We start from the raw sequence: 27,918 nt of genomic DNA, 5'->3' as shown, positions 1-27,918 counted from the left end.
GTTAAACAAAAGACAAAATAGAGGAAGGCGAGGAGGAAGGAGGAAAGGAGGGTAAACTAATAAATATTTGCTAAATAAATGAATCCAGTGAATACCCTAGAACATTTATAAAAAGCTTCAGTGTGTGAAGGAAGGGACACATTTGTATTTACTGCCAGGAAAATTGTTCAATTTGTTCCTTAGGGCTATCTTTTGAAGAATCAAAAGAGGAAAGAAATGCCCACAAAAGTCAAAGTCTGGACTTCCTAGGTGGCACAGTGGTTAAGAATCTACCTGCCAATGAAGGCGACATGGGTTCAATCCCTGCTCCGGGAAGATCCCACATGCCATGGAGCAACTAAGTCTGTGCACTCTGGGGCCCAAGTGCCACAACTACTGAGCCTGCAAGCTGCAATTACTGAAGCCCAAGTGCCAAGATCCCATGCTCTGCAACAAGAGAAGCCACCACAATGAGAAGCCCACGCACCACAATGAAGAGTAGCCCCGCTCACCACAACTAGAGAGCCTGTGTGCAGCAACAAAGACCCTATGCAGGGGCTTCCTAGGTGGCACAGTGGTTAAGAATCCGCCTGCCAGTGCAGGGGACATGGGTTCGATCCCTGCTCCAGGAAGATCCCACATGCCGCGGAGCAACTAAGCCCGTGTGCCACAACTATTGAGCCTGTGCTTTAGAGCCCATGAGCCACAACTATTGAGCCCATGTGCTACAACTACTGAAGCCCATGTGCCTAGAGCCCCTGCTCCGCAACAAGAGAAGCCACAGCAATGAGAAGCACACCACAACGAAGAGTAGCCCCCACTCACTGCAACTAAAAGAAAGCTCACACGCAGCAAAAAAGACCCAACACAGCCAATAAAATAAATAAGTAAATTTATAAAAAAAAAAAACCTTATGCAGCTGAAAATAAATATAAATAAAATAATAATAAAATAAAGTAAAAGAGAAAAAAATTTATTTCTGGGTGAATTTAAAAAAAAAGTCAAGGGCTACCTATCAAATTACAAATGCAAATACCATTTGACAAAAAGAATTCACTTCTAGAAAATTATTCTACAGATATACTCATATGCGTGCAAGTTTATTCATTACAGCATTATTTGTTGCAGCAAAAGATTGGAAGCAATCTATATGCCCTTCAAATGGAGACTGCTGAATATAAATTATGGTACATTTACACAGGGGATGATTATGCAAAGCTAAGAAAGAATGTGGAAGTTCTCTCTATACTGACATGGAAAGATCTACAGACTATATTGTTCGCTGAAAATTCAGGGTGCAGAGCAATGTGTCTGATGTGTCACCCTTTGTGTAAAGATGGGAGGAGTGGATGCAGTCTTTGTTGCAAACACACAAAGAACCCTGCCGTGATACATAAGAAAGTGAGAATAGTGGCGGAGCGTGGGGGAGGGTGAGACTGGGTAGATGGTGGACCAGAGTGGGCAGGAGATTTTTCATAGCATAACACTGTCTTAGCAGCTCAGGCTGCTATAACAAAATACCATAAACAGGGTGGCTTGCGAACAACAGAAATTTATTTTTCACAGTTGTGGAGGCTGGAAAGGTCAAGATCAAGGTGCCGGCTGATTCAGTGTCTGGTGAGATACCACCACGTAAATTGTTTGGTTTCACAGGTTCACAGCTGGAGAGGAATTGGCCTCAGGATGAATTATACCTTGAGTCTCACCCCTATCTGATTTAGATAAGACTTTGGACTTAGACTTTAAAGCAGATACCGGAATGTGTTAAGACTTTGGAGACTATTGGGATGGAATGAATGTATTTTATGTGCAGGAAGGACATGGATTTGGGGAGGCCAGGGGTAGAAAGCTATAGACTGAAAGTCTGGATCCCCTCATAAATTTTTATGTTGAAGTCTAATCCCCATTGTAATGGTATTAAGGCGTGGGGGGTCCCTTAGTGGGTGACTAGGTTAGGAAGGTAAAGCCATCATGAATGGGATTAGCACCCTTATAAGAGAGACACCAGATAGCTCCCTCATCCCTTCTACCATGTGTGGACCCAGTGAGAAGACGGTCCATGAACTGGGGAGAGGGCTGTCACCAGACACTGAGTCTGCTGGCACTTTGATCTTGAACTTCTCAGCCTCCAGAACTGTGAGAAATAAATTTCTGTTGTTTACAAGGGGGAAATTGGGATTGATATATACACACTACTATATATAAAATAGATAACCAATAAGGACCGACTGTATAGCACAAGGAACTCTACTCAGTACTCTGTAATGACCTATATGGGAAAAGAATCTAAAGAAGAGTGGATATATGTGTATGTATAACTGATTCACTTTGCTGTACACCTGAAATTAACACAACATTGTAAATCAACTATACTCAAGTAAAAATTAAAAAAAAAGTCATCCAGTCTGTGTGTGTGGTTTTTTTTTTTTTTTGGTTACAACAGTCTGAACGGACTAGAGACAACCATTTACCCGCAAACATGTAAAAACATTTAAACTTTAAAGCCAATGGCTAAGGCTCACCTGAATGCCAGGGGGGATGCTGTAGATGATCCGGATGGTTTTGCAGTCTGGGTGGCCAGGCAGTGAGTGGGGGATGAGGTGGTACTCCATCTTCCCTGGAGGCTGGGTACCTGTCTTCACCCCATAAATGGTCTTACAGGTTGGACACTGCAAACTCCCATCCTGAAGAGACAGGTCAGAACAACCAGTGTGGCAACAGTTTTGGTAATGACCTCCCCACCCAACCCCAAAAGGTACCAGAGATAAAGGGCTGGGGTCAGGAGCAAAATGCACCCACATGATGCAAAAGTATCTCCACAGTGGTTCCCACATGATCTCAGAGGTTGGGTGAGCTGTTACTACTCCTCTTCTAGAAAGCCAGAGATAAAGGGCTGGGGTGGGGGGCAAAATGCACCCAAACGAGTAATAGACCTTAGTTGACCCCTTGCCTAGCTACCGAGGCCATTGAAAGCTGATGCTTTCTGCAAAGTAACAGGAGGAAAATTCCACACCAGCCCCGTGTTCCATACTAAGGGACATGTAAGAAAGACTCCATTCTTGAGAAGGAGACCAGGCTTTGCCCGGCATCTCAGGGCTCTTTTGGGGGGGATGGAAGTGGACTCTGGATGCAGCGATGTGAGGGGTTGTGGTTTCACAGCAGGACCTGGTGAAGTGCCTTCTGGAGGGGCAGGAGGAGAGCTTGAGGGAGAGCCTAGACAGTAAATCCTACTCCCAGACTTGAAAAAAGAAAGGGAGTGAGGAGAAGGAAAGCACGAGTGGGCAGGGAACAAGGTGCGTACAAAGCGCTGTCACACAGCTGGACCAGAGCTCTCTGGGACATCCGGATCTCCTGGGGAAGACTGGGATCCTCTGCAGGGCTATTTAAGAACTTTTCAACTCAAACTCTACTCATTTAAAGGAACAGCTTGTTTTCAGGGCAGAGGAGGTTACTCCGTGTGATCAAAGGATGGGAATCCAAGGCCAGAGTCCCACTCTCTGTTCTGGCCTTAAGTTGCTTCATGACATTGGATGAATCACTCCACTTCTCTCTGGGCCTTTTGCACCCCTCTTCTGTGTAAAGAAAATAAAAAATGTGCACTTCAAAGCAAAAGAGAAAAAAGGATAGTGTCCTCAACATTTTTGGAGCACCATGGAAATAAATGCAAAGGTACTAGATTATTCTTGTATACGGTTCTCAAAAAGAGAATGATTGTGCTAAGAAACCTCGTCAAACCCAAAACAACCTCTTAAAGTGCCAAGTTCCAACGAAACTCTTAAGTGAACAGGGGATACAGAGACGAATCGTCCATCAATAACTGAGCACGTGGTCTCTGAGACAGAGAAGGGTCCCAAGTTCAGCACTTTGAGAATTTCAATCATAGAGCTATATTAGGATGAAGGGAAAAAAATACATAGCCATAATACAAAGGAGATGTGAATAACGATGCTAATAGCATCCTATAAAGTAGGGATTGGTTTATCTCCATTTTCCAGATGGAAAATGAAATCTCAGAGAGGTTGAAAATCTTGCCAAATGTCATTTGGCCACTAAGCCAGGGTTCAAGTTTGGGTCTGCTGCCTTTACTCTTTCTCCACAGCAAGAGAAGTACAGAGCAGGCCCTGAAGGCCAGATATTTTTTGGAATGAATAAGAGGTTGCTGCAATCCAAGCTGTGCCTGGAGAAATGCACAGAATTCGAATGCACGCAGATGAGGCGTGAAGGCTGTTCCAGGCCTGGGAGAGAACATGAGAAAGTCAATAGCTTAGATAAAGCTCAGGCATTGTAAGGAGAGAGTTTTCACCTGAGGACACTCCCAGATTCCTGGAAACCAGCTCTAACAGGGGAATACCACTCCTCTGTCATTAGTGGACAAGAAAAGCATCACATACAGCCTTCCGTCTTCCAAAAGTGGGACCCTAAGGGACTTCCAGGTATACTTTGACAAAATCTTTACTGCTTTTAAAGGTGCAATGAAAGGTGTTTTGAAATTGTCCACAGAAAATGAATTGTAACTGAAAATCACTAGCCCTGGGAGAAGGAACGGTGATTGGGAAATCCATCTATGCCTGTTTGAGTGGACCCCTACCACTGGCCCATCGTCATGGGCCACTCCCCTCAGAACCCTCAGGAACAGAAGTCTATACCTCTGAGACCACCACTCGGTGTAGACACTGAGGGGAATTGGGGAGCATAGCCCAAAAGGAAGATAAAGACAGATTTTACCAACACAATAATTTTGAGGAACACTGATTCTGCTGAGACCAACCAAGAGCATCACTCCTGCTGCCCTGGGGTACCTCTAAGACTCCCCAAGCCAGCTGGATGCCACTCCAATAAGGCCTCCATGCTCTTGCAGCCCAGGGCCCATGTGGGAGGTGGCAGCTGCCCCACGGGCCGGCACTAACCTTGTTGCCGTTGTTGTACATGGCGACCAGGCAGTAGATGTGGTAGATGTGGCCGCACCTGGACAGCTTTCCCACCAGGTCAGGCTTGACCGTTGGCTGTGGACCCTTGTAGCCAGAGGGGGCCGTGAGGCGCTCCATACAGATGGTACAGTCCTGGAGGGTGGGAGGGGACAGAGGAAAGAGGCCATCAGCTCTCACTCAGCCAGGGAGGCCAAAGCATCTCCAAGGTGGTTCCCACGTGATCTCAGAGGTCAGGTGAGCTGTTACTGCTCCTCTTCTAGAAAACCCACAAACTAGGATAAACGTGCCTTTGGGAATCTAAATAGAATTCTATCTTGCTCTGCCCAACAGAGAAATTCTTGAAATAATTCCTGATGGTGGTACATATTAATATAGGCTGGTCAATAAATGATAATCTCCTTGGGGGATGTGACCATCCTTCCTTGGCATCCTTTAGTGGCCTGTGGAGGAAACCAATGCTTGCTGATAGACCCACTGCCAAGCTTTATTTAAATGAAATGTTGGTAAAGGAATTGTATTTGAAGTGTCCTGGAGAGGCTGCTATTTAAATAAGTCTGCTACTGAATTTCTCAACCTTGGCACCACTGACATTGGGGGCTGAATAATTCTTTGCTGTGGGTGCTGTCCTGGGCCTTCCTGGGTATTGTAGGGTGTTTCGCAGCATCTGTGGTCTTTGCCTACTAGATACCAGGGGCATCCCCTCTGCCCTCCTGTCCTGTAAAATCACCTCTGGTTGAGAACCACTGATCGACATCAAGCCCATTTTAAAGACAGTTCCCATCGCTTATCACACTGCTTTTCTTAAATTCAGACTCTCATGTTAAGGCAGTTTAGAATCAGCCAGCATTTTGCTGAATGGGGAGGTGGAAGAGTATAAGCTGCAGCTCTCTCTCAGGACCATGAACCTTGGAACCCGGGTATCCACTCTGACCAGCTCTGCACCCGTCAGGACTTAGAAAGAGGCTCCTGCCTCATCCTGCGGGAAACTCTGGCAGAGGAGATGCTTGTGGGAGATGGAGAAGGTGAACCCTGCCCTGCCCCCCATGCACTCACCTCCTCTGGAGGATGCCGGACTTTCTGTAGATACTTCTTCAGCACTTCTTCTGGGGTTTTACCTGGGGGGAAAGCATCATCAGTGGGCCACCAAGACAAACTGGACATGCCAGAGCGGGGGGAAGTTATCAGCCAAGCTCAAAGCAGAAAAGGCGAGGAATTCATTCTGCAATTGGATTTAAGAATTGAAAGGGAACTCAGGGGTAGGAGATGAAGAGAGGTGGTCTGAGGAGGTAGGAGGTGTTCACATCTGCCTTTATATCCTGTGGTCACTTCCCTGACATCCCCCCGCCTAATTTCAACAAACCCAGATTTTAACTGTCATAGGTTGAATGGGTTTCTCTTTCACATCATCAAAGAGCCTGGACCTGCCCAAACGATGCAATGAGATAACAAAGGAAAGCACTCTGTAAACTGTTACACATTTAAACGCATTAGGTAGGCTTATGGCATTTCTTTTACAATGTGCTAAGTGCTGTCTCGGTCTGTAATGTGGAGTCAAAGTACTATTATTTTTATGGGAAACCAGGAAGTTTTGATCACAGCTTCAGGACGGTCTTCCTCGGCTATGGATGGTGTGGTCAACTGCCAGCAGAGGTAGCTCAGCAGTAGGGAAAGGGTGATGTCTGGGAAGCACCCTGACAGGTACAATGATTCTGGAATTTTCAGGGGGTGGGGTGGGGGACTAGACCCCTAAGGGGCAGCCTAGCCTAAAGAAAGGGGATGGGATGATACAACCTCACAAAAAGACTTAGAAGTTTGAAAAAAGGGTCAGTGCGTCCTTGGTGACCGGCTTAACTTCTCTAAGCTTCTCTTTTCTCACCTAAAAATGGTCGAGCCACAGATGTAAAGAACAAACATATGGACACCAAGTGGGGAAAGCAGGGGGGTTGGGGTGGGATGAATTGGGAGATTGGGATTGCCATATATACATTACTAATAAGAAAAAAAATCAAATTGTACACTTCAAATACATGCAGTTTATTGCACGTCAATTGTATCTCAATAAAAGTTCTAAAAAAAAAATGGTCAAGAGCAATAGCACCTACTCAGAAGGTTGCTTTGACAATTAAATGAGCTAACGGACGTACAGTGCTTCGGCACTTTGCCTGCTAAGAGCCCGATACGTGCTATTAATAAAAACAGGAAGAGTGGGAAAGTGCAAAGTCCTGCCATTTCCCATGAGGCTACGAGCAAGGCGATGGAGTTCATTTAAGCAGAGAAATTTTGACAGAATGGAAAAGTAGGACAAGGGTTTGAGGAAGTGGATCTTGCACCATCCAAACGCTGGGATGCAGGCCCTTCCTTCCCACTGCCCTGCTTCCCTTCGACAGATTACGCTTCTATGAATTGAGAGCCTATTGCTTGCGGGGCTAAGTTACAATATACATATGATCACATTGAAACGTCACAAGTTTGCAAGGTGGGGGCTTAGGGGTGATGGTCAAACAATTTAACAACCAATACCAGAGACCAGAAAGACCAGCCATAGGCAGGGTTCTTAGTGCAAGAGGAGGGCACCTCTTAGCTGTGGGATGTGAGCAGGGAGGATGGAGCTCCTGAAGGAGGGTTTGAGGGGCCAGAACATCTGGAAGCTCCAGAGGGACACTAGGAAGTGGTTACCTCCCCAGTGACATGGATGCATTCCAGGACCTACTTACTGGGTATCGGTTCTGCCCATTGTAAAGGTGAGAAAATAGAGACTATCTGGGGTCACGTGGCTTACAAGGGACAGAGTTCGGATTTGAATTTCTGTTTGGGTTCCAATGCCAAAGTGATCTTTCTTCTCTAATGTATTCTTTTTTTTTAAGATTTTTTTTTTTTTGATGTGGACCACTTTTAAAATCTTTTTTGAATTTGTTACAATATTGCTTTTGTTTTATGTTTTGGTTTTTTCGGCCACGAGGCATGTGGGATCTTAGCTCCCTCACCAGGGCTTGAACCCACACCCCCTGCATTGGAAGGCAAAGTCTTAACCACTGGACCTCCAGGGAAGTCCCCCTAATGTATTTTACTTGCGTCAAGCATCCTATTTTTATGTGTCTATATTTTTGCCCTGCATCCTATTTCTCAAGGTGTCTCCATCTGATCTACTTTGGTGTAATCATCAGAATGGATACCAGGTAGTCCCATTTAGCAGATGCAAAAATTAAGGCACAGAGGGTGAAGGCATGGGTCCGACTCTCAGTGGTGGAGGTAGAGCCAGAGCTGGGAGCCAAGTCTGTGACCTCCACCCTCCAGGACCCCTTTCAATAAGGAAGCTGATACCTTTCTTGGCTTGTTTCTTGGTGGTCTTGCGGCTTGTGTTGGAAACCCCTGGGATGGATTTTATTTCGCTCTTGCTGACGGGGGGAGGGTGGAGGACCAGCTTTGGTGGCCTGGTGAGACACACAGGCAGCCCCGCTGCACTCATAAGGATGCCAGTGATTCCTGGAAGGGCAAAGACATGAGGGAGGAAGGACTGGAAAGTCAGCCCCTCAAACCCCGCCAACTCCCCCCTCCCCAGTAACCTACTCGTCTCCTTTCCACTGGTGTTCTCGTAACTCATGAATTCTCTAATTAGCCTCTACTTTTCCCAGAAATGTATTCATTCCCTCATTTTCAACAGCAAGCTTTGCTTTTTGCAATCAGTTCACCCCAAACTCTTCCTACCCTTCCAACCCAACTCCTCACATCCTCTTTTGTCTTAATCAACATTCAAAATCTCTCTCTTTTTACAAATGCTCATTACGCCTATTTCATTGCTTTTATTTTTCTACCTTCAGCCGGGGGCTTCTCTTACCTGCCAAGGCAGGGTTGACAGGACTGGACCCACTTAGGTTCTTCACTGGGATGGTGGGGACCCTGCAGAAGGAAAGAGCAGACTCATCATGCTTTTGACAAATGGGACAAAACGGGCCAGTGGTGGGAACCCCAAAACTTCACCCACTGAAGGGTTCCCCATTCTTACAGGAACTACTTATTCCTACTAAAGATACAGTAAATTCATCGCCCCACAGCCAGAGGTGATCCCTTCAAATCCTGTCAGACCACATCACGCCTCCACTCAGAACCTCAAAACTCAGAACCACTCTGCAGTTGCTTCTGAGCCCCAGCAAGGCCTACACAGCACTTCATGAGCTGCCGGCATCCCCCTCCAGCTCTCTGGCCTCCCTCAAGTCACTCACCTCTGTACTGTGCTCTAGCTCTTCCTCCTACAGGCCAGGCACACTCCTGCCTCTGAGCCTTTGCTTATGCTGTTCCCTCTGCCTGAAATGCTTTTCCACCTGACACCTGCTTGGCTCCCTCCTATGACTTCTTCAGTCTTGGCTCAAATGTTCCCTTCTCAGTGATGTTCCTGAGGCCTTCTTATTTAATACTGCTACCCACCTTTTCAACCCCCCCTGCAAACTCCAAGTCCTCTTAACTGGCTTTTTTTTTTTTTGGCTGTGTCACGCAGCTCACAGGATCTTAGCTCCCCAACCAGGGATTGAACCCGGGCCACAGCAGTGAAAGCGCTGAGTCCTAACCACTGGACCTCCAGGAAATTCCCACTTATGATCTTTTAAAATAAGCTGTTGCCTCCCCTCCTAAAATCTAAGCTCTACCAGGACAAATAACTTTGTCCATTTCATTCCGAGCCTGACACTAGCAGGCATTCAATGAATCCTGGTTGAAGAAATAAAAAAATAAAATAAAATAAAGAAGCAAATTCAAACCTGGATGTAGAGTCACCTCAGACGCTTTTGGAAAGGCAAAGCCCCTTGCCTGAATCAGAAACTCCACCTGTGGAGTAAGAGACTCTGCACTTTTACAAGCTTCTGCTGCGAGGGTGCAGAGGCAGTCCCCAGTCTGACATTTGGAAACCATTGCTCTAATAGCTGTCACTTCTCCTTTTCCCTGAGAAACATAAATATCAGACAAAGTCTCCTCCCTTTTCTGTCCTTCTCCCCAGCAACTCGAGCCAGGCTGGAGAGAAGACAGCACAGCTGCCTGGGAAAGTCAAGGCCTCCCACGGTGCTGAGTAGAAAAATACGGGACACGTGGGGCTAGGTCTTGCGCCACGCCCCCTGCCACCCAGGCCTCCACAGCTGGGTTTGGAGGGGGGATATGGGCCTGGAGAGCCCGATGGACTGGGTCACAGATGACTCCAGGAACCAGACCACCTGAGAAGTTCTGCTATGGAGGATAGCATGGTGCTGGGAAAGTGTGTGGGAGGGGAAAGAGCACTTGTTTATTTATTTTTATTATTAATTTATTTGTGCATTCTTACTGAGCCCCACTTTGTGCTGGATACTCTGCTGGATGTCAGGGACACAGCAGTGAACAAGACAGCACACAGCCCTTCATCCATGTGTTAAAACTGCTAACAAGAGTAGAGCTGGGGGACTTCCTAGGTGGCACAGTGGGAAAGAATCACCCTGCCAATGCAGGAGACACGGGTTCGAGCCCTGCTCTGGGAAGATTCCACATGCCACAGAGCAACTAAGCCCATGCGCCACAACTCTTGAGCCTGTGTGAGCCTGTGCTCTAGAGCCCGTGAGCCACAACTATTGAGCCCATGTGCCACAACTACTGAAGCCCATGAGCCTAGGGCCTGTGCTTCACAACAAGAGAAGCCACTACAATGAGGAGCCTGCGTACCACAATGAAGAGTAGCCCCCACTCTCAGCAACTAGAGAAAGCCTGTGTGCAGCAACGAAGACCCAACGCAGCCAATAAATAAATTAAATAAATAAATTTATAAAAAAAAAAAAAGAGTAGAGCTGGGCACATCATCCCAGGCACCGTTTTAACTGCTCACAATATATGCACCCATCTAACCCTTCCAACAACCTATGCAAGAGGTGTTATTATTAGTAACTCTGTTTTAATAGGCAGGGAAGTCAAGGCACAGAGAGGTTAAGCGAACTTGACGAAGGTCACACAGCAAAGGATTTGAAACCAGGAAATCTGGCTCCGGAGCCCATTGTTTTAGTCACTTACTATACTGTGCTTTTGTGTCTGTGTAACCCTTATAATACCCCCATGCTGCAGACAGAAAACATGAATCTCCGAGCATAAGGAATAAACCCACAACTCAGAGGGAAGGCTGGAATGGCACCTCAAGGCTGAGCACTGGGTCCGTCTGTCCTCCACATGGGTGCTTGTCCTGGCCATGCTGAGTTTTCTGGGGCCTCTGTCCCTTCTTGGGGATGAGGACATGTGCACCAGGGTTGTGAGAAGGAAGTGGAAATAACAGATGTGGGAGTGTTTGTGTCTCAACAGGCCACCAAAGGCTACTTGTCCTCAGAAACTGCCACCTGGATAAATCAAATCCCAATGGGAGGAGGGGAAAGCTGAATTCAATACAAAAGAAAGTCACCAAGAAAAAGAGGCACAGACTGGATTCCAGACTCTGTAACCTGTCCCTCAGGGCCAGGCATAGTATAGTGGATAGGGCGTCAGAAAAATCAGGTTTGAGGGATTTCCCTGGTGGCAGTGGTGAAGAATCCTCCTGCCAATGCAGGCAACACGTGTTCAATCCCTGGCCAGGGAAGATCCCCCATGCCAGGGAGCAACTAAGCCCGTGGGCCACAGCTACTGAGCCTGTGCTCTAGAGCCTGCGAGCCACAACTACTAAGCCCACTCACCGCAACTACTGAAGTCCGTGCACTCTGGGGCCCAAGTGCCGCAACTACTGAGCCCATGACCTGCAGCTACTGAAGCCCGAGTGCCAAGAGCCCATGCTCTGCAACAAGAGAAGCCACCAAATGAGAAGCCCATGCACCACAGCAAAGAGTAGCCCCTGCTCACCACAACTAGAGAAAGCCCCTGCGCAGCAACGAGGCCCCAATGCAAGCAAAAATAAGTAAATAATAAAAAAAAGGAAAACCAGGTTCGAGACCCAATCCTGCCAGTAACAATCACAATCTCCATCATTTTCTGAGCCTCCATTTCCGTATCTGCAAAACTGTGAAAGTCGGATTAGAAGCTGCCAGGGAGACATTCTGACTATTTCCCACCCCGGTGCCTGGAGACCAAGGTGCAGTCTCCGCCCTGGGTCCCCACCCGGGGCTGATTCTCCTCCCACCTCTCTCTGCCGAGGCGGGGCGGGAAGGATTCCTCTTCTGTGCCTGTGCCCCGGACGCCCACCAGGGGGCAGCACGCACAGCCCAGCCCCTGCACCTGCCTTTCCCCCTTCTCCATCTCCAAGGCCCCCACTTCAGCTGATAAGTAGCTGTGACCTGGGTGACAAAAGCCACCTTTGTTCCCACAAACTGGACTGGCAGGTTTCCACACCCAACCTGGTTAACCAGGAAATAGCCAGATCCCCAGAGCGCACATCCCTGGCAGCCCGAAAACTCGGGGGCTGAGGGCTAGGTCTGGAGAAAGGGAGGGTCTGCCCGTGAATATTCCTGGACAAGTGGGAGTCCCTGCCATGCCAGGAAAGGGACAACATGGTGGAAGGGATTGTCAGGAGGCTCTGGATGCTGGCAACAGGGCTTGGGGGAGATAAGATATTTGCTTATGAAATACAGAAGGGTCCAGTGGAAGCGGCCCTGCAAGGCGGTCAGGAAATCTGCCTTCCAGCCCAGCTCCGCACTGGCTCTGTGCCTTTGGGAGCACCGTGCAGAGTCTCTGTAATTCGTGACCACATCTTAGTTACTATGGCAGTAAATGCCTGTCCTGTGGGGTCCCTGGGAGGATTTAGGATCTAGGATAAATACTTTGTAAATAGCCAAGCCCTATGCAAATTTGGGCGATTGTTTACATTTTTGTTTCCCAACAGTAAGAGGAAGTCGGGCTTGTTATAAAGCCTTTTCCTGCTTAATATTACAATTTTCTCGGATTCTTGAGGACGTCAGGTGTAAAGTGTTAAGACAAAGTTGAGAGCTGGGCAGATTGTTGAGCTGGTAACACTTGATCACTCTGCCCCCACTGTTACTGGTTAAAATGAAAACGGGGGAGAACAGCCTGTATGGTCCACACTGGTCACACTCTGTTGGGGCCCAGAGTTATATGTGCCTGAGCCCTTTTTCTAGAAATTAGCAACCCAAAGGACCCAACTGGTCCGCCAATCAGCAGAAACCCCCTGCCCCCATGCTGTGGGGCAGTTCCTAGCGATGCAGGGTGCACGTTTTAATTTCTGTCTCTAAAATACAAAACTAAGAAGAGAGAAGAGGTGGCAAAGTGGCCGGGGAAGGGGGGGACGGGGCAGTTGATGAGGGGAGAATAGCTCTGCAGATACCATGGTGAGAAGCAGTGTTTTTCCGGGACTTCTGAGCCAACCCAGGAATTGTCGGCAGAACAATGGTCTTGTCTCTCCAGCAACCAAGGTCTCGCTGGAGATAGAGAAGCCTCCATTCTGGAAAAGAGGGCCAGAGGGGCGACTCCCGCCCTCCGCGGCACAGCCCCGCCTCTTCTCCTCTTTAGAAACCCCCTGCTTGTGTCTCTGAATAATTCACAGGATTCTTTGTTCCCCCCAAACCCTTCTCTCCATCCCACCTCTCCCGCCCTCCCTGGTCTTCCTTTTTTCCGTGGGAAAGTTGCTGGAAGAGGTCATGGGCAGAGAGGGGAGGGGGAAGGGGCCACGGGACGACAGAAGGTCGATGGCCATGGCAGACAAAAGGAATAAACACGCTAATTAAATGGCCAAGAAGGACTGGAGGAGAAGATGGTCGTGGGGGTGAGGGAAGTGGTAAGAGGTGAAAAGGAGAGGGCTGGAAGACAGAGAGGGATGGGGAGGGGCCTCCCTTGTCTGGAAAACAGAGCAGAGAAAAAAAAAAAACAAGTTGTTTCTATAGCCCTTTTGAAATTGCATGGCCCAGACCTCCGCCCTATTCTGTTGCTCGGATTCTATTGGCAGGCAGATACTAAAGCAGAGAGATAAAGAGCTGCTGACTCCCTCACTGAGATTTAAAGGGATCTGGGGTTCCTTTGCCTCAAGTATGGCATGGAGGTCAGTTGGCTTTTGTCTAGGGTGCCAGAAATGAAGTGGGGTGTCAGATTCTGCTCAGCTCTGACTTCAATAACTACAGAGTGCATATCCCATAGATACTGTTCATAATAATAACAGCAGCTAATACCGACCAGATGCTTATTATATGCCAAGTATTGTGGTAAACCCACAATGAATATTTCATTTAATCCTCAGGACAAAACTTATAAGCAAGGAACTCTTCCTATCCCCATTTAACAGATGAATGAACTGAAGACAGAGGATGCAAAACTTGCCCCAAGGTACACAACCAGAAACTTGGGTTCCAGCTTAGGCGGTCAGGTTCTAGAGACTGTGTTCTTACCCACTATGCGAGCCTCCCTCTGCCGTGCAAGCAGTCACCCTGGAACTCTGTCAGAGGCCCCGAATGCTACTGTAGGCCATTGCAGAGAAACTCAGAAGCAGCACTGTGCGTCTACCGCTGCCCTTCTGCCAAATACTTCTGCAGGCTCAGAGGAAGTCCTACGAAAATCCCCGGCATCTGACTAGCATCTGACCATTTATAAACTGCCTTCAAATACAATGAGGTGCTGGGCCTTGGCCAAAAGAGCAGCAGGCTAGGAGACGAAAACCTGAGTTCCAGCTCCCACTCTGTAACATGTGGGCTGTACAGCTCTCCTTGGGGAGTTAATTCCGAGCTGAGGGACCATGCCTGATGCTTGCATCATGGTGTAAGGGAACAGGTCAGTGTCGGCAAGTGTATCTGGTCAGCTGTTAAGGGGTGCCCTCTCTTAGTCCAGGTTTTCACACGGACTCCACAAGGGTAGGCAAGGAAGGATGATGATCCCATTCCACACAGGATGGGAATGTCCACGTGGACTTGCAAAGATTCTGTGGCTCACCCAGTGGCAGAGACAGGAGTACAGGCTGGGGTCTCACAGCCTGCAGCCTACCCTCCTTCCTCTCTCCTCCTAGTGCTAAGCCTCTATGTGCAGAGATCATCCTTCCCACTGCCTGACTGTCTCAATTTGGTGTCCAACCTAGCTCTAAACCATCTCAGATGTCTGTGGCTTGGGCTGCAGGCAGGGCCAGGCTCCTCCAGGGAAAGGGATGATTGGTCAGATATAAGAGGCCAATCCTACAAGAAATCAGGGGCTGGCAGACAAAGGCTGCAGGTACCACCTGGACCTGGGTCTTTCCCATTTTTTGATCAGGAAGACCAGGAGGGTGTTAAAAAGCAGTAATAACAGAACCTACCACATCCCCAGGTTGTCACAGGAATGTTCACACTACTGCCTGGCATGTAGTAAGTACTCACGAAACACGGGCTGTTATTTCAATGTGGAGGCACCAGAGGAAAGGGACTAACCCCCACTTGGTACCTACTGTATGCTGGACGCCGTGATATGTGATTGACAGGGAAGCAGCCTGGCAGAGTCAGGAAGAATATGGGCTCAGACCTCCTAAAGTCTGAATCCCGGTCTCTGCTGATGATTAGATATGTGCCCTGGAGCGAGTGACCCTCTCACGTCTTCAAGGGTAAAATGGGATCAAAATGCCTACTTCACAGACTTGTTGTAAAGGTTAAGTAAAGTGATTAAGCCCCCAAAATAAAACACAGTGGGAGCCCATGAATGTCGCCTGCTGTTACTTGGTAGGCATCACCTCCTTTAGTCCTCACTGCCACCCTAACATGAATATTAGGCCAGCATTTACAGATGAGGAAGTTCTGGCTTTAAGATGTTAGGGATCTGCTCCTAGCACAGGGCTAGGAAGGGGCAATGTCTCCCTTAGAATCCAGATCTGTTGGACCCCAAAGGCCAAACCCTCCCTTACCCACCATACTGCGCTGCCTTCCACCTGCAGCCAGGAGGTCAGGTGAAGACCAGGAGGAGGAGCTTCAGCCTTGACAGCCCCTCTTTCGTCTCTGACCCAAAAGATCAGCCACCTCTGAGGCCCGTGATCAGTAGAAGCTCAGAGGCGGCCATGGAAGGACCTACCCAGAGGCGATCAGCACCCGGGACTGGGCGATGGCCAGTCGCTGCAGGTTGGTCCGATTCAAGGTCGCCAGGGCCACCCTTCCGGTCTTGCCATTGGCTCCCGGGGGGCTAGCAGGGGAGCCCACAGTTGCCCCTGCCTGCGTACTAGAGGCTTGTCGCCGGATCGCCTGCGATGGGACCATCTTCACCGGACCTCGAATGGTGCCCGTGATGTCCAGTGGCTTGGCCCCGGGGCCCAGTGGAGGGGGCACCTTGACCGCTCCAGATGCGGGCACGTTCTTGCGGGCCGCCGGGGGCTGCAGGGGTCCAGCGCTCCCGTTGGCCACCGCGGCCTTGACGCTCATCACCAGGACGCACTGTGGGCAGGAGCAGGGCGGGGCGGGGGGCGCGGCGGCCGGCCCGGGGCTGGCTGGCCAGGACTGAGCCTTGGGCAGGGTGCCAGTGACCATGGGGTAGATGAGATCCAGCCGCCTGCGGACGCGGCGCTGGCGCTGGGTCTGCCGGTTGATCTGGCCCATGGTGCCGAAGTCAATGACGTAGCTGAAGCCGATGGAAGTGAGGTCGATCCAGGGATGCTGCTTCTCGTAGGCGTGCTGGATGGTGATGCTCACTTCCATGTCGTAGGGCGTCCAAGAACCATTGTCGTTCTCCCACTCCCACACCACGCCCTTCCCGGGGGCGGAGGTCGGGTCGTAGTAGTTGCGGCGAACTGGGCGGAGGGTCCCTGCCGGAGTGGGACAGAGGACAGGATCAGGGTCACCAAGGGATGAAACTGAATTGTGTTACGTTAATAGGCAGATATTAAAGAAGGCCCACTGCAGCCAAATTTGTTCACTTAATATCACACCCCACAACCTTCTTTTTTTTTCTCCGGGAGAAACAAGATAATAATTCCTTTCCAGAGATTTTGTGAAAATTAAATGTGGCTCACTCATTCAACAAATATGTATTTGTCTGTGCCAGGTCCTGTTTCTTTCTTTCCTTTTTTTTTTTAAACATATTCCTCATTTCTTAAGCGAAAGAAGCAGGTGACAAAACAGTATGATCCCACTTATATACATATAAATACACGCATCCAAAGGTCTAGAAGGGTATATACCAAGGAAGTAACAGTTTCCCCCTGGGTACCATCCGACAGAGCTTCCTGGGATGAATATGTTTTATCATCTGCCCTGTTCAAAACAGTAGTCACTAGGCACATAGCTAGTGAGCTCTTAAAGGTGGCAATTCAACAGATGAACTGAACTCTTATGTCTAATTTTAATTAAATTTCAGTAGCCACATGTGGCTAGTAGATCAGGTCCTGGATTTCTCATGCGCCCTGTACTTTGCATTAAGACATAGAAATCCCTTGGCACATAGTAGGTGCTCATAAATGTCATTTCCCTTCTTCCTTGATTCTCTAAATGCCTCAGCCCTGAAGGCTATGGAGGAAAAGAACACAGGGTCATGGAATCCTAGAGGACAGAGGAGACTCTGTCTCCACCCAGGAAGGCTGCCCAGCGGTCAGGCAATGGAAGTGGCTCTCTGGACTTTTATGGGTGTGGTAAAAAAATAAAATAAAAGATCAGGTTGAGAGAACTCTCTCATATTTCCCAGCATTAAATTTTATATCAACAACGGTAACTGTGATCATAAGAATAACTTTCTATTTATCTAACGTCTTTTCTCAAGAAGCTTAACCCCCCTAAAGATAGGATAGTCTCAATTTTTATAGTCTCACAGTGGGTGGGGCAGGGGGTGGTGAGGGCAGGGAAGAGATTAGGGTTTATTGCAGGGGAACAGTACAGCAAAAATGAACCTGCAGGATTGGTAGGGAAACTTAAGCCTGTAACTGTTGCCTCTTTCTCCTCTGCCTACCGGAATCTTGAATTCAGATCCATGCCCAACCAGGGTTCATTTCATGGGTATTAACATCAAGGCTGAAGATGCCTGGTTTAAGGCAGGGTGGGGAGACTGGGGAGAGCTCCAAGGATGCTGAAATCTCTGCATCTGTCAGCTTAAGCTCTATCCATCAAAGTGGTGGGAAAAGGCTCCCCTTCGCTGGCCTCTGACCCACCCCCTCCTCCAACCCAGGGGGAGACACCAAGACTGGGGACAGAATCCCATTCAAGAGGGGAAGAAAAGGAACAATGACTATTCAGGCCTTTGCCAGGTCATAACCCGCCCCCCACCCCATCTCCAAGCCCCTTAATGACCCAAAACATCAACATTCAGAGGCAGGAGGAGAAGCAGAACAATCCCCTATTCAGGGCCAGGAGCTCTGCTGGACCTGGGGGGAGAGGGAGAGGAGGACGAGAGGAGGAAGAAGGGGGTGGCCAGTAGGCCCCTAGTTTGCCTCCATGTCCTTCCTAAGGAGCCAGCTTGCTGGGGGACAAAGAACACAGCCTTCGGATCCAATAGCGGATGTTCCATCCCTTCCAGCTGTGTGATTAAGCCTTAGTTTCCTCATCTGTTTGGGTCCTGGGTAGCTTCCTCAAAGGGTGGATTTGAGGATTAAATGAATATAAATGCTAAGATAATACCTGTTGCATGGCAAGGGCTCAATAAAAGTTGGTAATTATTATTGTAATTTATCTTCTATTTTATGTCTAAGAAGGATGGAGAAGTCACGGGAAAAGTTTCCTCCCAGGGATGTGAAGTGCGTGTGTGTGTGTGTGTGTGTGTGTGTGTGTGTGTGTGAGAGAGAGAGAGAGAGAGAGAGAGAGAGAGAGAGAGAGAGAGAGAGACAGGGATAGAGACAGAGACAGAGACAGAGAGAGAAGGGGAGGAAAAGAGAGTTTAAACTCCCTCTTTGCACAATCTTCGTTACTTAGAAAGCACCTTCAGCTGTCCTATCCCATTTGATCTTTCCAGCAATCCTACCAAACAACGTTTAAAGATGAGGACATTTAAGTTTAGAGAGCTTAAATGACACTGTTTTATACTCTCCCCAGGGGAGCAGGGACAATGCACTTGACCAATTCCCATAAACGGGCTTAAAAAGCATTTTTCACAATAGCGGTATCAGTCCCAGCTACGCCTGTGAGTTGTCCCAGAAGTTCTGGAAACTACTCCCTGTCTCTTTCCGGGTTTATCCTCCTCTATGCTCTGGACAGATGCCCCCTTTCCCCCCTGCATTCCCTCAGCGTTCCCTGACTTCCCACCTCCCCTACTAGTCACCAGGTCCCAACCATCGAAATGCCCTCCTTTGCCGTTTTTATCTACTGAAATTTTCCTTTCGTTCAGGTCCTATGCCATTTGCCATCCATTTCTTGAAATGCTCTCCCAGTCCACGCCCCACCCTCAAGAAGTCTGGGTTGCATAGCTGCTTATGTCTGATGGGTACCAGCCTCTCAGCACTATTCATATCAGTGCCTTAAGTGAAGGCAGAGATAGTACTATATAGCTCTTTGCACTTCAGTGCCTAATGCAGTGTCGGCAGTAACGAGGGCTCCATAGATGTGCTGTGATGGGTTGAAGACTTCTGGCTACATTGGCATTTGATCATTTATCCCATATTGCTGAGTGTGCATTAGCTACTGTGAGGAATGCAGACTCCTCCAGCACCTCCCAGTCTAAAACAAGGCAAGTGTGTGAATGCCTAGGTATGAGGCAGAATCTGCCACAAAAAAGGGTGCCAACAAATGCAATGTTAGCAGAAAATGTAACCACAGGCCCACCAGGCTTCAATCCCTTCCATGACTTCCTTGTAGGTCAAGACCAAGATCCTCTCCACCTACAACCTCTGTGGCTTCCTCACACCCTAATACACTGCCCACACTTCTGCCCTCTGGCCTGCTGCAGACTCTCCCCACCGCCTCTTCTCCTCTCTGGGCCTCTTCCCAAGGCTGGTCCCTCCCCCCACACACTCTGGCATCCTCTTGGCTACCCAGCCTTCAGATTTCAGCTCATTTCCTCAAGGAAGCCTCTCTGCGTTGTCTGACCAGGTCAAATTCCTATTTTTTAAATAGCACTGTCTTGAGGTGAAGTCACATTTATTTGTGTGATTCATTTGATGAACGTCTGTCTACCTCATGGGACTGCCAATCCCACCAGGGTGGGCATCCAGGAGTTTGCTCACGGCTGCATCCCCTGTGCCTGGCATGTCCTAGGTGCTCCATAAATACCCACTGAATAAATGAAATAATGATTTGGAGAACATTAGAAGAAACGGAGAGCATGACAGAGAGCATTGGGCCTGAGCGATGAGGAGAATTTCAAAAGGCGAAAACGATGAAGTAGGTCATCTCAGCAGAAGGGGACCTTGTGAATAGTTGGGGGGGGAGGGTGTCTGAGAATAAAAGGCACATTCGTCTCGCAGGAGTAGAGGAAAATACAGGCACAGAGGCAGATAAACTCGGGAAGGTGTGTGAGAGCCAGTGCATAGATGACCTGGAACACCAGGCTGTGAGGGCTTTTATTTACAGGCCACGAGGAACCAGTGAAGTGTGTGTATGACGCAGGGAAGTGATGACACCAGAGCTGCTCCTTTTATTAGTTCCACATGAGAAGTAACGGTGGGGCGGGGGGGAGGGTGCCCGCAGCAAAAATGAAGAGCAGATGATAGACCCGAGGGACCAGCCTCCACAGGACCTCATCATGAACAGCCCAAGGCTTTCCGAGTGATCCAGGATCACCTGCTTCCGAATCTCCAGGGGAACAGATCTGCAACACCGTGCAGAACCGAAGGGGCTGGGCCTGGAATCTGCACGTGAATATCGGCAGAGTGTTCACCGCACATGCTCCAGTTTCAACGTCTACGTGCCTGTATATACGGGGCTTCCAAAAAAGCATGACGAAACGAGTCAAAGACTCCTGAGGCTTCCACCGCTGGCGAGTGTTAAGATGGTGAGGTTATTTACCAAGAAGAGGGGTGTCACGAGGAGGAGCTGATTTTTTTTGCAGGGGAAGACGCTGCGTTCGGTTCAGCCCTAGAGGGTTAGTTAAACACAGAAGGCAGACCTCAGCACCAAAGTGGTAGGACAAGAGAGAGGGTGAGATTACAGTCTCTTATTATTTTTAAAGAAGACCACTCCATCTGGCGTGGGCGAGTCCTGGACCTTTCTATTACCAGGACCCGGAACTAGATGATCTAAGGGAATCCAATGGGACGGGGATAAAGGATGTCACAGACGAAGGAGGAAGAAAGAGAAGAAAAGTTTTTCCGAGCAACTCAGACCCCTACAGCCCAAAGCACCCAAGTTGTTCTGGCTCCTGGGAAATGAGAGGCAATACCTCTTGGGCATGCCTCTATGACTCCAGGGCATTTCACCCATGTCCACGCAACACTGTGCTCCTGTGCCCAGGAAATCCCAGGCCGCTTTTACCAGCACCCCTCCTCCCACTAGAATGTTCCATGAGAGCAAAGACTTGGATGGTTGGCTATTGCTATATCCCACAAGACTGGTACAGTGCCTGCACGAAGTAGGTGGTCCATAAGTGTTCACCAAATGAAATAGGACACGGGTACTTGATTCCTAATTTCAGCTCTGCCTTGGACTAGCTGTAAAACGTTGACCAACTTCATCTCTTTCAACTTGTTTCGTTTCCTATGAAATGAGAACAATGGGTCCTTCATAAGATGACTAAGGATGAAACCAGATAATGTGTGCAGTGTGCTCGGTGCCTCCCTCATACTGTAGCTATCCTGTGGTCATGACCTTTGCCCCCAGCACTCTTGTGCTCACACAGGGTGGGGAGTATAATGGGGGGGGGGGATGTGCTAAAAGTCAGTTTTTATCGAAGCCTTTAATCACTCTCCATCTTACTCTCCTCACCGCGTCCAAGACATAAAAGAGGCAAAAGTTGCACAGAAAACTGAGCTGGAAAGAACCTTCCCTCATACCATGTGATTTCTCATCAGCATCATCACTGGTGCAGGGTCCAAACCCATTCACCTGCTGATGGAGAAAAGGAGCCAGAAGGAACCTTAGGGCTGCTCTTTATTCTACGAAGGAGAATGAGATCTGAGCGGTCAGGGGTCACAGAGCAAGGTCACAGAGCAAGCCAGTGGGTCTGGAATGATAGCCTGAGTCATGTCTCCCACTGCTCCCCTGGGTCTTCCCCCGTCCTGCTGCCAGGCCCTGAAAACGGCAATGATCAGATATGTTGGAAGAAACAAGGCACAGTGATATTGGAAGTTACAGGGGACAGAGCTCCAGCCACTGCTCTACCACAAAAAAAGGTCAGCCCAGTTAAGGTGAATGATCATGGATGGAGAGGACCCAACCAAGCCTTTTGGAAGCAGCCAAGACTCCTTCTCCTCTATCTCGCCCTGTCTCTTCCCTTCTTCCCTAAAATGCCTAGAGGAGACAAGCACAGAATGCAAATAAGCTCAGACTCAGAGTTGGTCTGGGGAAGAAGGGCCCAGGACAAACAGAGGCAGGCAGAGGGTATCTGCCACCTCCCAGCCACCTCCCTGGAGACAGGCTGGATGAGGTAGGAGCCCAGGGGAGTGGTGAGTCTGAGGACTTACTTGGCAGCAGGGCAGGCAACTTCTGAAAAAACACAGCTCCCATGTCAGGAAATGTCCCCACATAGAGGAGGCAACAAGAAAAAAAAAAAAAAAGAGAGAGAGAGAGGAATCGCCTCTGGGCAGGGGACTTCCAGCTCTCCTTTGTTTATGGGGATGTTTCTGGTTCCCAGCTTCAAACTGTGGCTTGGGGATGGTGGGTAATTTAATTAAACATTGCCAGGGCTTGGCCGAGGTTGCCTGGGAGCCGGTGGTTTACAGTTCCTACCCTGTCATGGCTTCATCAATGAGCTATATTGAGAGGAACTGTGTGTCTGTTGGCGGAGAAGACAGAGGAGGGGGCTGGGAGCCCAGAAACCCAGAGATTCTATTCTGCTTTGACAAGCTCCCTGACAGACCCAGAAATCCTGGGAATGCAGCCCAGTGCCTTCTGCACCCAGTGCACCCAGTGCACCCAGAGCGAGGTCTGGCGCTGAGGATGGAGGCGCTCTGTACACATTGGCCGATCAACCATTAGAATGAGTGGATGCCACCAAAGCAGGCTGAATCCCGTCCCTCAAAGACAGACCAAAAAAATGTAAAACACACTGAAAATGATGCAAGGCCAGCTTGGGTCTAAACTCTGAGGAGCTCCAGCCTCTGACTTAACTGTGAACCACCAGGCAGCGGGCAGCCTGTCCTCACGCAAGAGTGGTCAGACCTGGGGGAAGTAGCATCTGTCCTGCAGCCCAGTTTTCTCCAAAACTTCATTTCTGTAGAAAGGGCCCTTCAGGCCGTGACCCTTCCTAGGTACCGTGCCCATCACAGACATCCCTCAACACTGATTAAGTGTTTTCCCTTCTCAAATGTGAGACAAGGCCTGGGACTTTCATGTCACCAAGGTGTCTCTCCATCTGCTGCTGCGATTTAGTCTGAAATAAAAAAGCTAACACCTGCCCATTTATTCTGAGGAGGACAGGACTAGAATCCCCTGTCAGGTGTGTCTTGACTGTCAGTCTCTCTGGCCCCACCTACAAGGCTAGTTTCCCCCGCCCCCAGTCTGAAGCCTCCACTCTCACCTCTCTGACTTCTATCCAGAGTACACAGTTACCTTCCCCCCCTTCCCCCTCGGCCACACTTAATGCTCTTTCTCAATCTCCCCACATTCCTTCTTATTCCCTCCTCCTCCCAGTCTCTCTCAGCTCCACCCCCTCCCTTTCCCACCAAGGTTTAAGCTCCCCCAGTTGCTAACACTTCTGGAATCCTTTCCCCAGAAAGCTTTACTCAATCGGCCAGTGTCTACAAAGCCCTTGGCAAAGAGGTTGTTAGGAGTTATGACTAAAGACGTGGACCCGAGGGTGGAAAGATACCCCTTTCCCATGACAATCCTAATTAGCGCACAGGATGTGGGAGCTTTCCAAGGAGGCGCGATGCCCGGCTCACACAGCTGTTCTCCGGCCCTCGGGGACTCTCCCCGTCCTCCTCTCTGGTCCCTCCCCTCCACACCTGCCTCTGCAGGCTCCTGGGTCACACTCTCGGGAAAGCCCAGTCAGAATTCCAAAAACAACTGCCCACCTCTGTGAAGAGGCTACTGGACAGACTTTCCCAGGTCAATTATGCCTGAGCACCATGAGTGGGCCATGCAAAGAGATGCAGCTCTCCCTGCCCCTCACGCCAAGGACCCGCCACCCTGAACCTCCATCCTGCAGGCTCTCTTCTTTGCTCTGACCTAGAAAGCCTGGCCAGCTGGGAAGTGGGATTTGTGGTGGCCACAGTGGCGACTGGATGCTCACAAAAAGATAGGAGTTTAGTGTCCTCCATCGGGGACCTTTACGGGAGGAAGCTTGGGGACAGTTTCTTTTGAGGAATCTACTGCTGCTGCCTCCTCCTCCTCCTTCTCCATGGACAAAGCGATCAGCTTCCCTGCCAGGCATTCCAGAGCTGTGTCCCTCCCCCTCCTCTCTCCATCTGCTCTGGCCTGTTGCTTCAACACTTGGAGTGCCCAGGCAGAGGCACTCACCAATGCCACAGCAACCAGGGCGTTTCCAGCCCTGGAATCCCCTAAGTCCATCTCTCCTCCCAGGAAGGCCCCTCCCTCCCCATACTAGACTACAGCAAAAGCCTCCCGGGAATCCCTTCTTCCTCTCCGCCCCCCATTTCCACCCCCAGGATGCAGCTGTGGGAAGGCATCCCACCCAGGAGGGGCAGAGGCAGTGAGGTGGGTGACCTGGAGAACTTGTGGCAGGCCCAAGGGTGCCTGAGGCAAAGCAGGGTCAGCCAACGTGATGTTTGAGGAATGAGGGCAGGAAGCCTTTCCTATCTGCTGGGACTGCTTGTGGGCTGATGCAGCCCCTGAATTTCTACAAGAGAGGACTTGGAGCTGCCAAGCGTTTAAAAGGGGGGCGTGAAAGGGGATTTTTTAGGGGCTAGGTTGAAGCTCGGTTTGCATAACCAAACCACTGATGCTATCTGCATGGCCGTTTATTGCAGCGGTATCTTAAGAGCATCGTGGGGAGTAAGGCGACCACTCCACGACCACCTCTTGGTGACACCACTGTATGGGGGTGCGGCCAAGGGTGGGCTCCGGTGGTCTCGCGATGCGGAAGATCTCAGGGCAGGCAGGGGAGGTGGCGCGGGCGGGGCAGGGGCGGCCGGCTCACCGGTGTCCTGGCGAAACTGGTTCATGGACTGCAGGTCGATGATGTAGGGGGCGAGACGGCTGTCCACCTGGCCCAGCACCACGCTGCCCCCGGCGCGGGGACCGGCGCGAACCACCGCCTCGATGTGGTGGCTTACGGCCGGGCTGTAGGGACGCCAGCGGCCGTGTTCGTTCAGCCATTCCCAGACCACCACGGCCGAGGCCAGGAGCATGGTGAGCCCGGGGCTGCGGCGGCGGCAGCGCTGCGATGCCTGCCTCCCGGGCCCGGCGCGCCCGCCCTCCTCCGCTTCCTCCTGCGCCGCCGCCTCCGGGCCTCGACCGCGCCCCCTGCCCCGCGCCGCGACACCCCGGGCAGCCTCAGCTCCGGCCCATGGGCCGCTCCCCAGCCGCGCATCCACCAGGGCCCGGAGACCAGGGCTGCCTGGCTCCGAACGCGCGCCGCCGCCGCCCGGGTCCGCCGCTGCTGCCGCTGCTCCGTGGGGTCGAGTCGCTTCATGCAAATAACCGGCTCTCTGCAAACGGGCCCCCGCCTTGCAAAGCCACCCGGCGGGCGCGCGGCCGGAGCCCCGGCGGCCGCGAGCTGGGGCTGACGGCAAGGCAAGGATCCAGCCCTCGCACCAGTTGCCCCTCGGGCTCTGCAGACTCCGGGGTGGGATCTCGCCACGCGATCGCGCTCGGAAAGGCACGCAGAGTTCCCCTCCCCTCCCCTCCTCTCCCGTCCCTCCCCACCCTCTCACCGCACGTTCCGCAGTCGCCGCCTGGGCGAGAGCTCCCCCTCCCTGTAGCTCTGCTCCGCGGCTTCTAGAGTGAATCGCCCCTCCCAAGCCCCGCACTCCCGCAAACCAGCGCCCGAGGGGGAATTTTCCCCAATCCCTAGACGCGGAAACGCGACCCCCCAGGAAAAAGCCCCGGGACTGCAGCTGTCCCCGGCCGCAACTTTGCAGCCGCGCTCCCAGAAATTGAATTTTCCTTTTTTTTTTCTTTCTTTTTTTTAATGCAGTGTGATCGGTGTCCGTACCGCGAGCTCTTACATACTTAGTGTCTTGCACACTCACATTCGCACACACACGCGCCCACATCCACACGCTCTCCTTGATGTGGCCGTATTACCTCATCTCCGTCCGCATCCTCAGCTGTCCGTCAAGGATGCAGAGCCACGCCCCCTGACGACTCACGCAGGTGCCCTGGAGCTCACGCGCTCCCTGCTGGCCTAAAGAGACGCTTGGCGGCCACTGGCCACACGCTAGTCACTGCTCCGCTTATGAGACCCAGTCCAAAGGGATGCAGCAATTTGAGAGAGGATGGATTAACACTGTCTATGTAAAGAGCAAATGTGGTTTTTCCGGCCTGCTTAGACGTTACTACAATCGAGAAGACACGTGATAAATCGATTTATTTTGCAGGATTTCTATGACCGAAATAATGAGACACTAAGCTAGACTTGGGTGTTTTGGTCATCAATAGTCGACGTGGAAAATAATCTAAAATGGGTGCGTTCTGACTAAAAGGGTAGATTGCCATTGGGATTACATATTAATCTTGCCAGAAAACGCAAATTTTGTTTTGCTAAAGTTGCAACAACATAAAACTATGAATTCATAGGATCAAGAGCCAGGATTGGATATGGAAATAAAAGTAGACTATGTGTTAGGAACTGGGATTATAAAACTTTTTGAAATAATCATCATTTTCTTTCATAATAACATACGATCTCTTTTGCTTTGGGAGATTTGCTTTCCTTCCGTGTTTGTTGCTCTCTCTTGAATTACACCTGTCCTTTCTCCCATCACTAGAACTTTCCAAATCTTTTTCATCCCTCTACCTTTACCTCTCTCCTTTCTGAGTTCTAAGTAAAAAGTAAAAGAAAAACATCAGAACTTCCTTGGTGGTGTAGTGGTTAAGAATCTGCCTGCGAATGCAGGAGGCATGGGTTCAATCCCTGGTCCGGGAAGATGCCACAGAGCAGCTTAGCCCCTGCGCCACCACTACTGAGCCTGCGCTCTAGAGCCCACGAGCCACAACTGCTGAAGCTCACAGGCCTGGAGTGTGTGCTCCACAACAGGAGAAGCCACCACAATGAGAAGACTGCGCTTGGCAACAAAGAGTAGCCCCTGCTCCAGGCAACTAGAGAAAGCCGGCGCACAGCAACGAAGACCCAATGCAGATAAAAAATAAATTAAATAAATAAATTTAAAGAAAAAAATATCAAACATGTTCTTTTATTTTTTTATTTTTTTTATTTTTTTTATTTTTTTGGGGGTACATCAGGTTCAATCATCTGTTTTCATACACATATCCCCACACTCCCTCCCTTCCCTGACTCCCCCCCCCTCGAGTCCCCCCCACCCTCCCCGCCCCAGTCCTCCAAGGCATCCTCCATCCTTGAGCTGGACTCCCCCTGCTATACAACAACTTCCCACTGACTATTTTACAGTTGGTAGTATATATATGTCTGTGCTACTCTCTCGCTTCATCTCAGTTTCCCCTTCACCCCCCGCCCCCTCCCATACCTCGAGTTCTCCAGTCCATTCTCTGTATCTGCATCCTTGTTCTTGTCACTGAGTTCATCAGTACCATTTTTAGATTCCGTATATGTGAGTTAGCATACAATATTTGTCCTCTTTCTGACTTACTTCACTCTGTATGACAGATTGTAGTTCTATCCACCTCATTACATATAGCTCCATCTCATCCCTTTTTATAGCTGAGTAATATTCCATTGTGTATATATGCCACATCTTCTGTATCCATTCATTTGTTGATGGGCATTTCGGTTGCTTCCATGTCTTGGCTATTGTAAATAGTGCTGCAATAAACATTATGGTACAAGTTTCTTTTGGGATTATGGTTTTCTTTGGGTATATACCCAGGAGTGGGATTACTGGATCATATGGTAGTTCTATTTGTAGTTTTTTAAGGAACCTCCAAATTGTTTTCCATAGTGGCTGTACCAACTTACAGTCCCA

General features: G+C 49.8%; 1 protein-coding gene across 2 annotated transcripts in view; it reads right to left on the bottom strand.

The window, feature by feature from the left end:
• The window catches only part of DTX4 (deltex E3 ubiquitin ligase 4), a 32,090-nt gene extending 6,911 nt beyond the window's left edge, over positions 1–25,179 (bottom strand). For both annotated transcript variants that reach the window (XM_057727726.1, XM_057727727.1), the window contains exons 1-7: positions 24,954–25,179; positions 15,861–16,584; positions 8,743–8,804; positions 8,229–8,390; positions 5,961–6,022; positions 4,887–5,039; positions 2,502–2,663 (exon numbers count right to left, since the gene is read on the bottom strand). In XM_057727726.1, coding sequence (XP_057583709.1) covers positions 2,502–2,663; positions 4,887–5,039; positions 5,961–6,022; positions 8,229–8,390; positions 8,743–8,804; positions 15,861–16,584; positions 24,954–25,164 — 1,536 coding nt within the window. In that variant the 5' untranslated portion in view covers positions 25,165–25,179. The remainder of the gene's footprint in view (positions 1–2,501; positions 2,664–4,886; positions 5,040–5,960; positions 6,023–8,228; positions 8,391–8,742; positions 8,805–15,860; positions 16,585–24,953) is intronic.
• Positions 25,180–27,918: the final 2,739 nt, after the last annotated feature.

This window comes from Hippopotamus amphibius, chromosome 3, assembly GCF_030028045.1.
Source record: "Hippopotamus amphibius kiboko isolate mHipAmp2 chromosome 3, mHipAmp2.hap2, whole genome shotgun sequence".
NCBI classification, from domain to species: domain Eukaryota; kingdom Metazoa; phylum Chordata; class Mammalia; order Artiodactyla; family Hippopotamidae; genus Hippopotamus; species Hippopotamus amphibius.
This window is presented reverse-complemented; position numbering and strand designations above follow the sequence as displayed.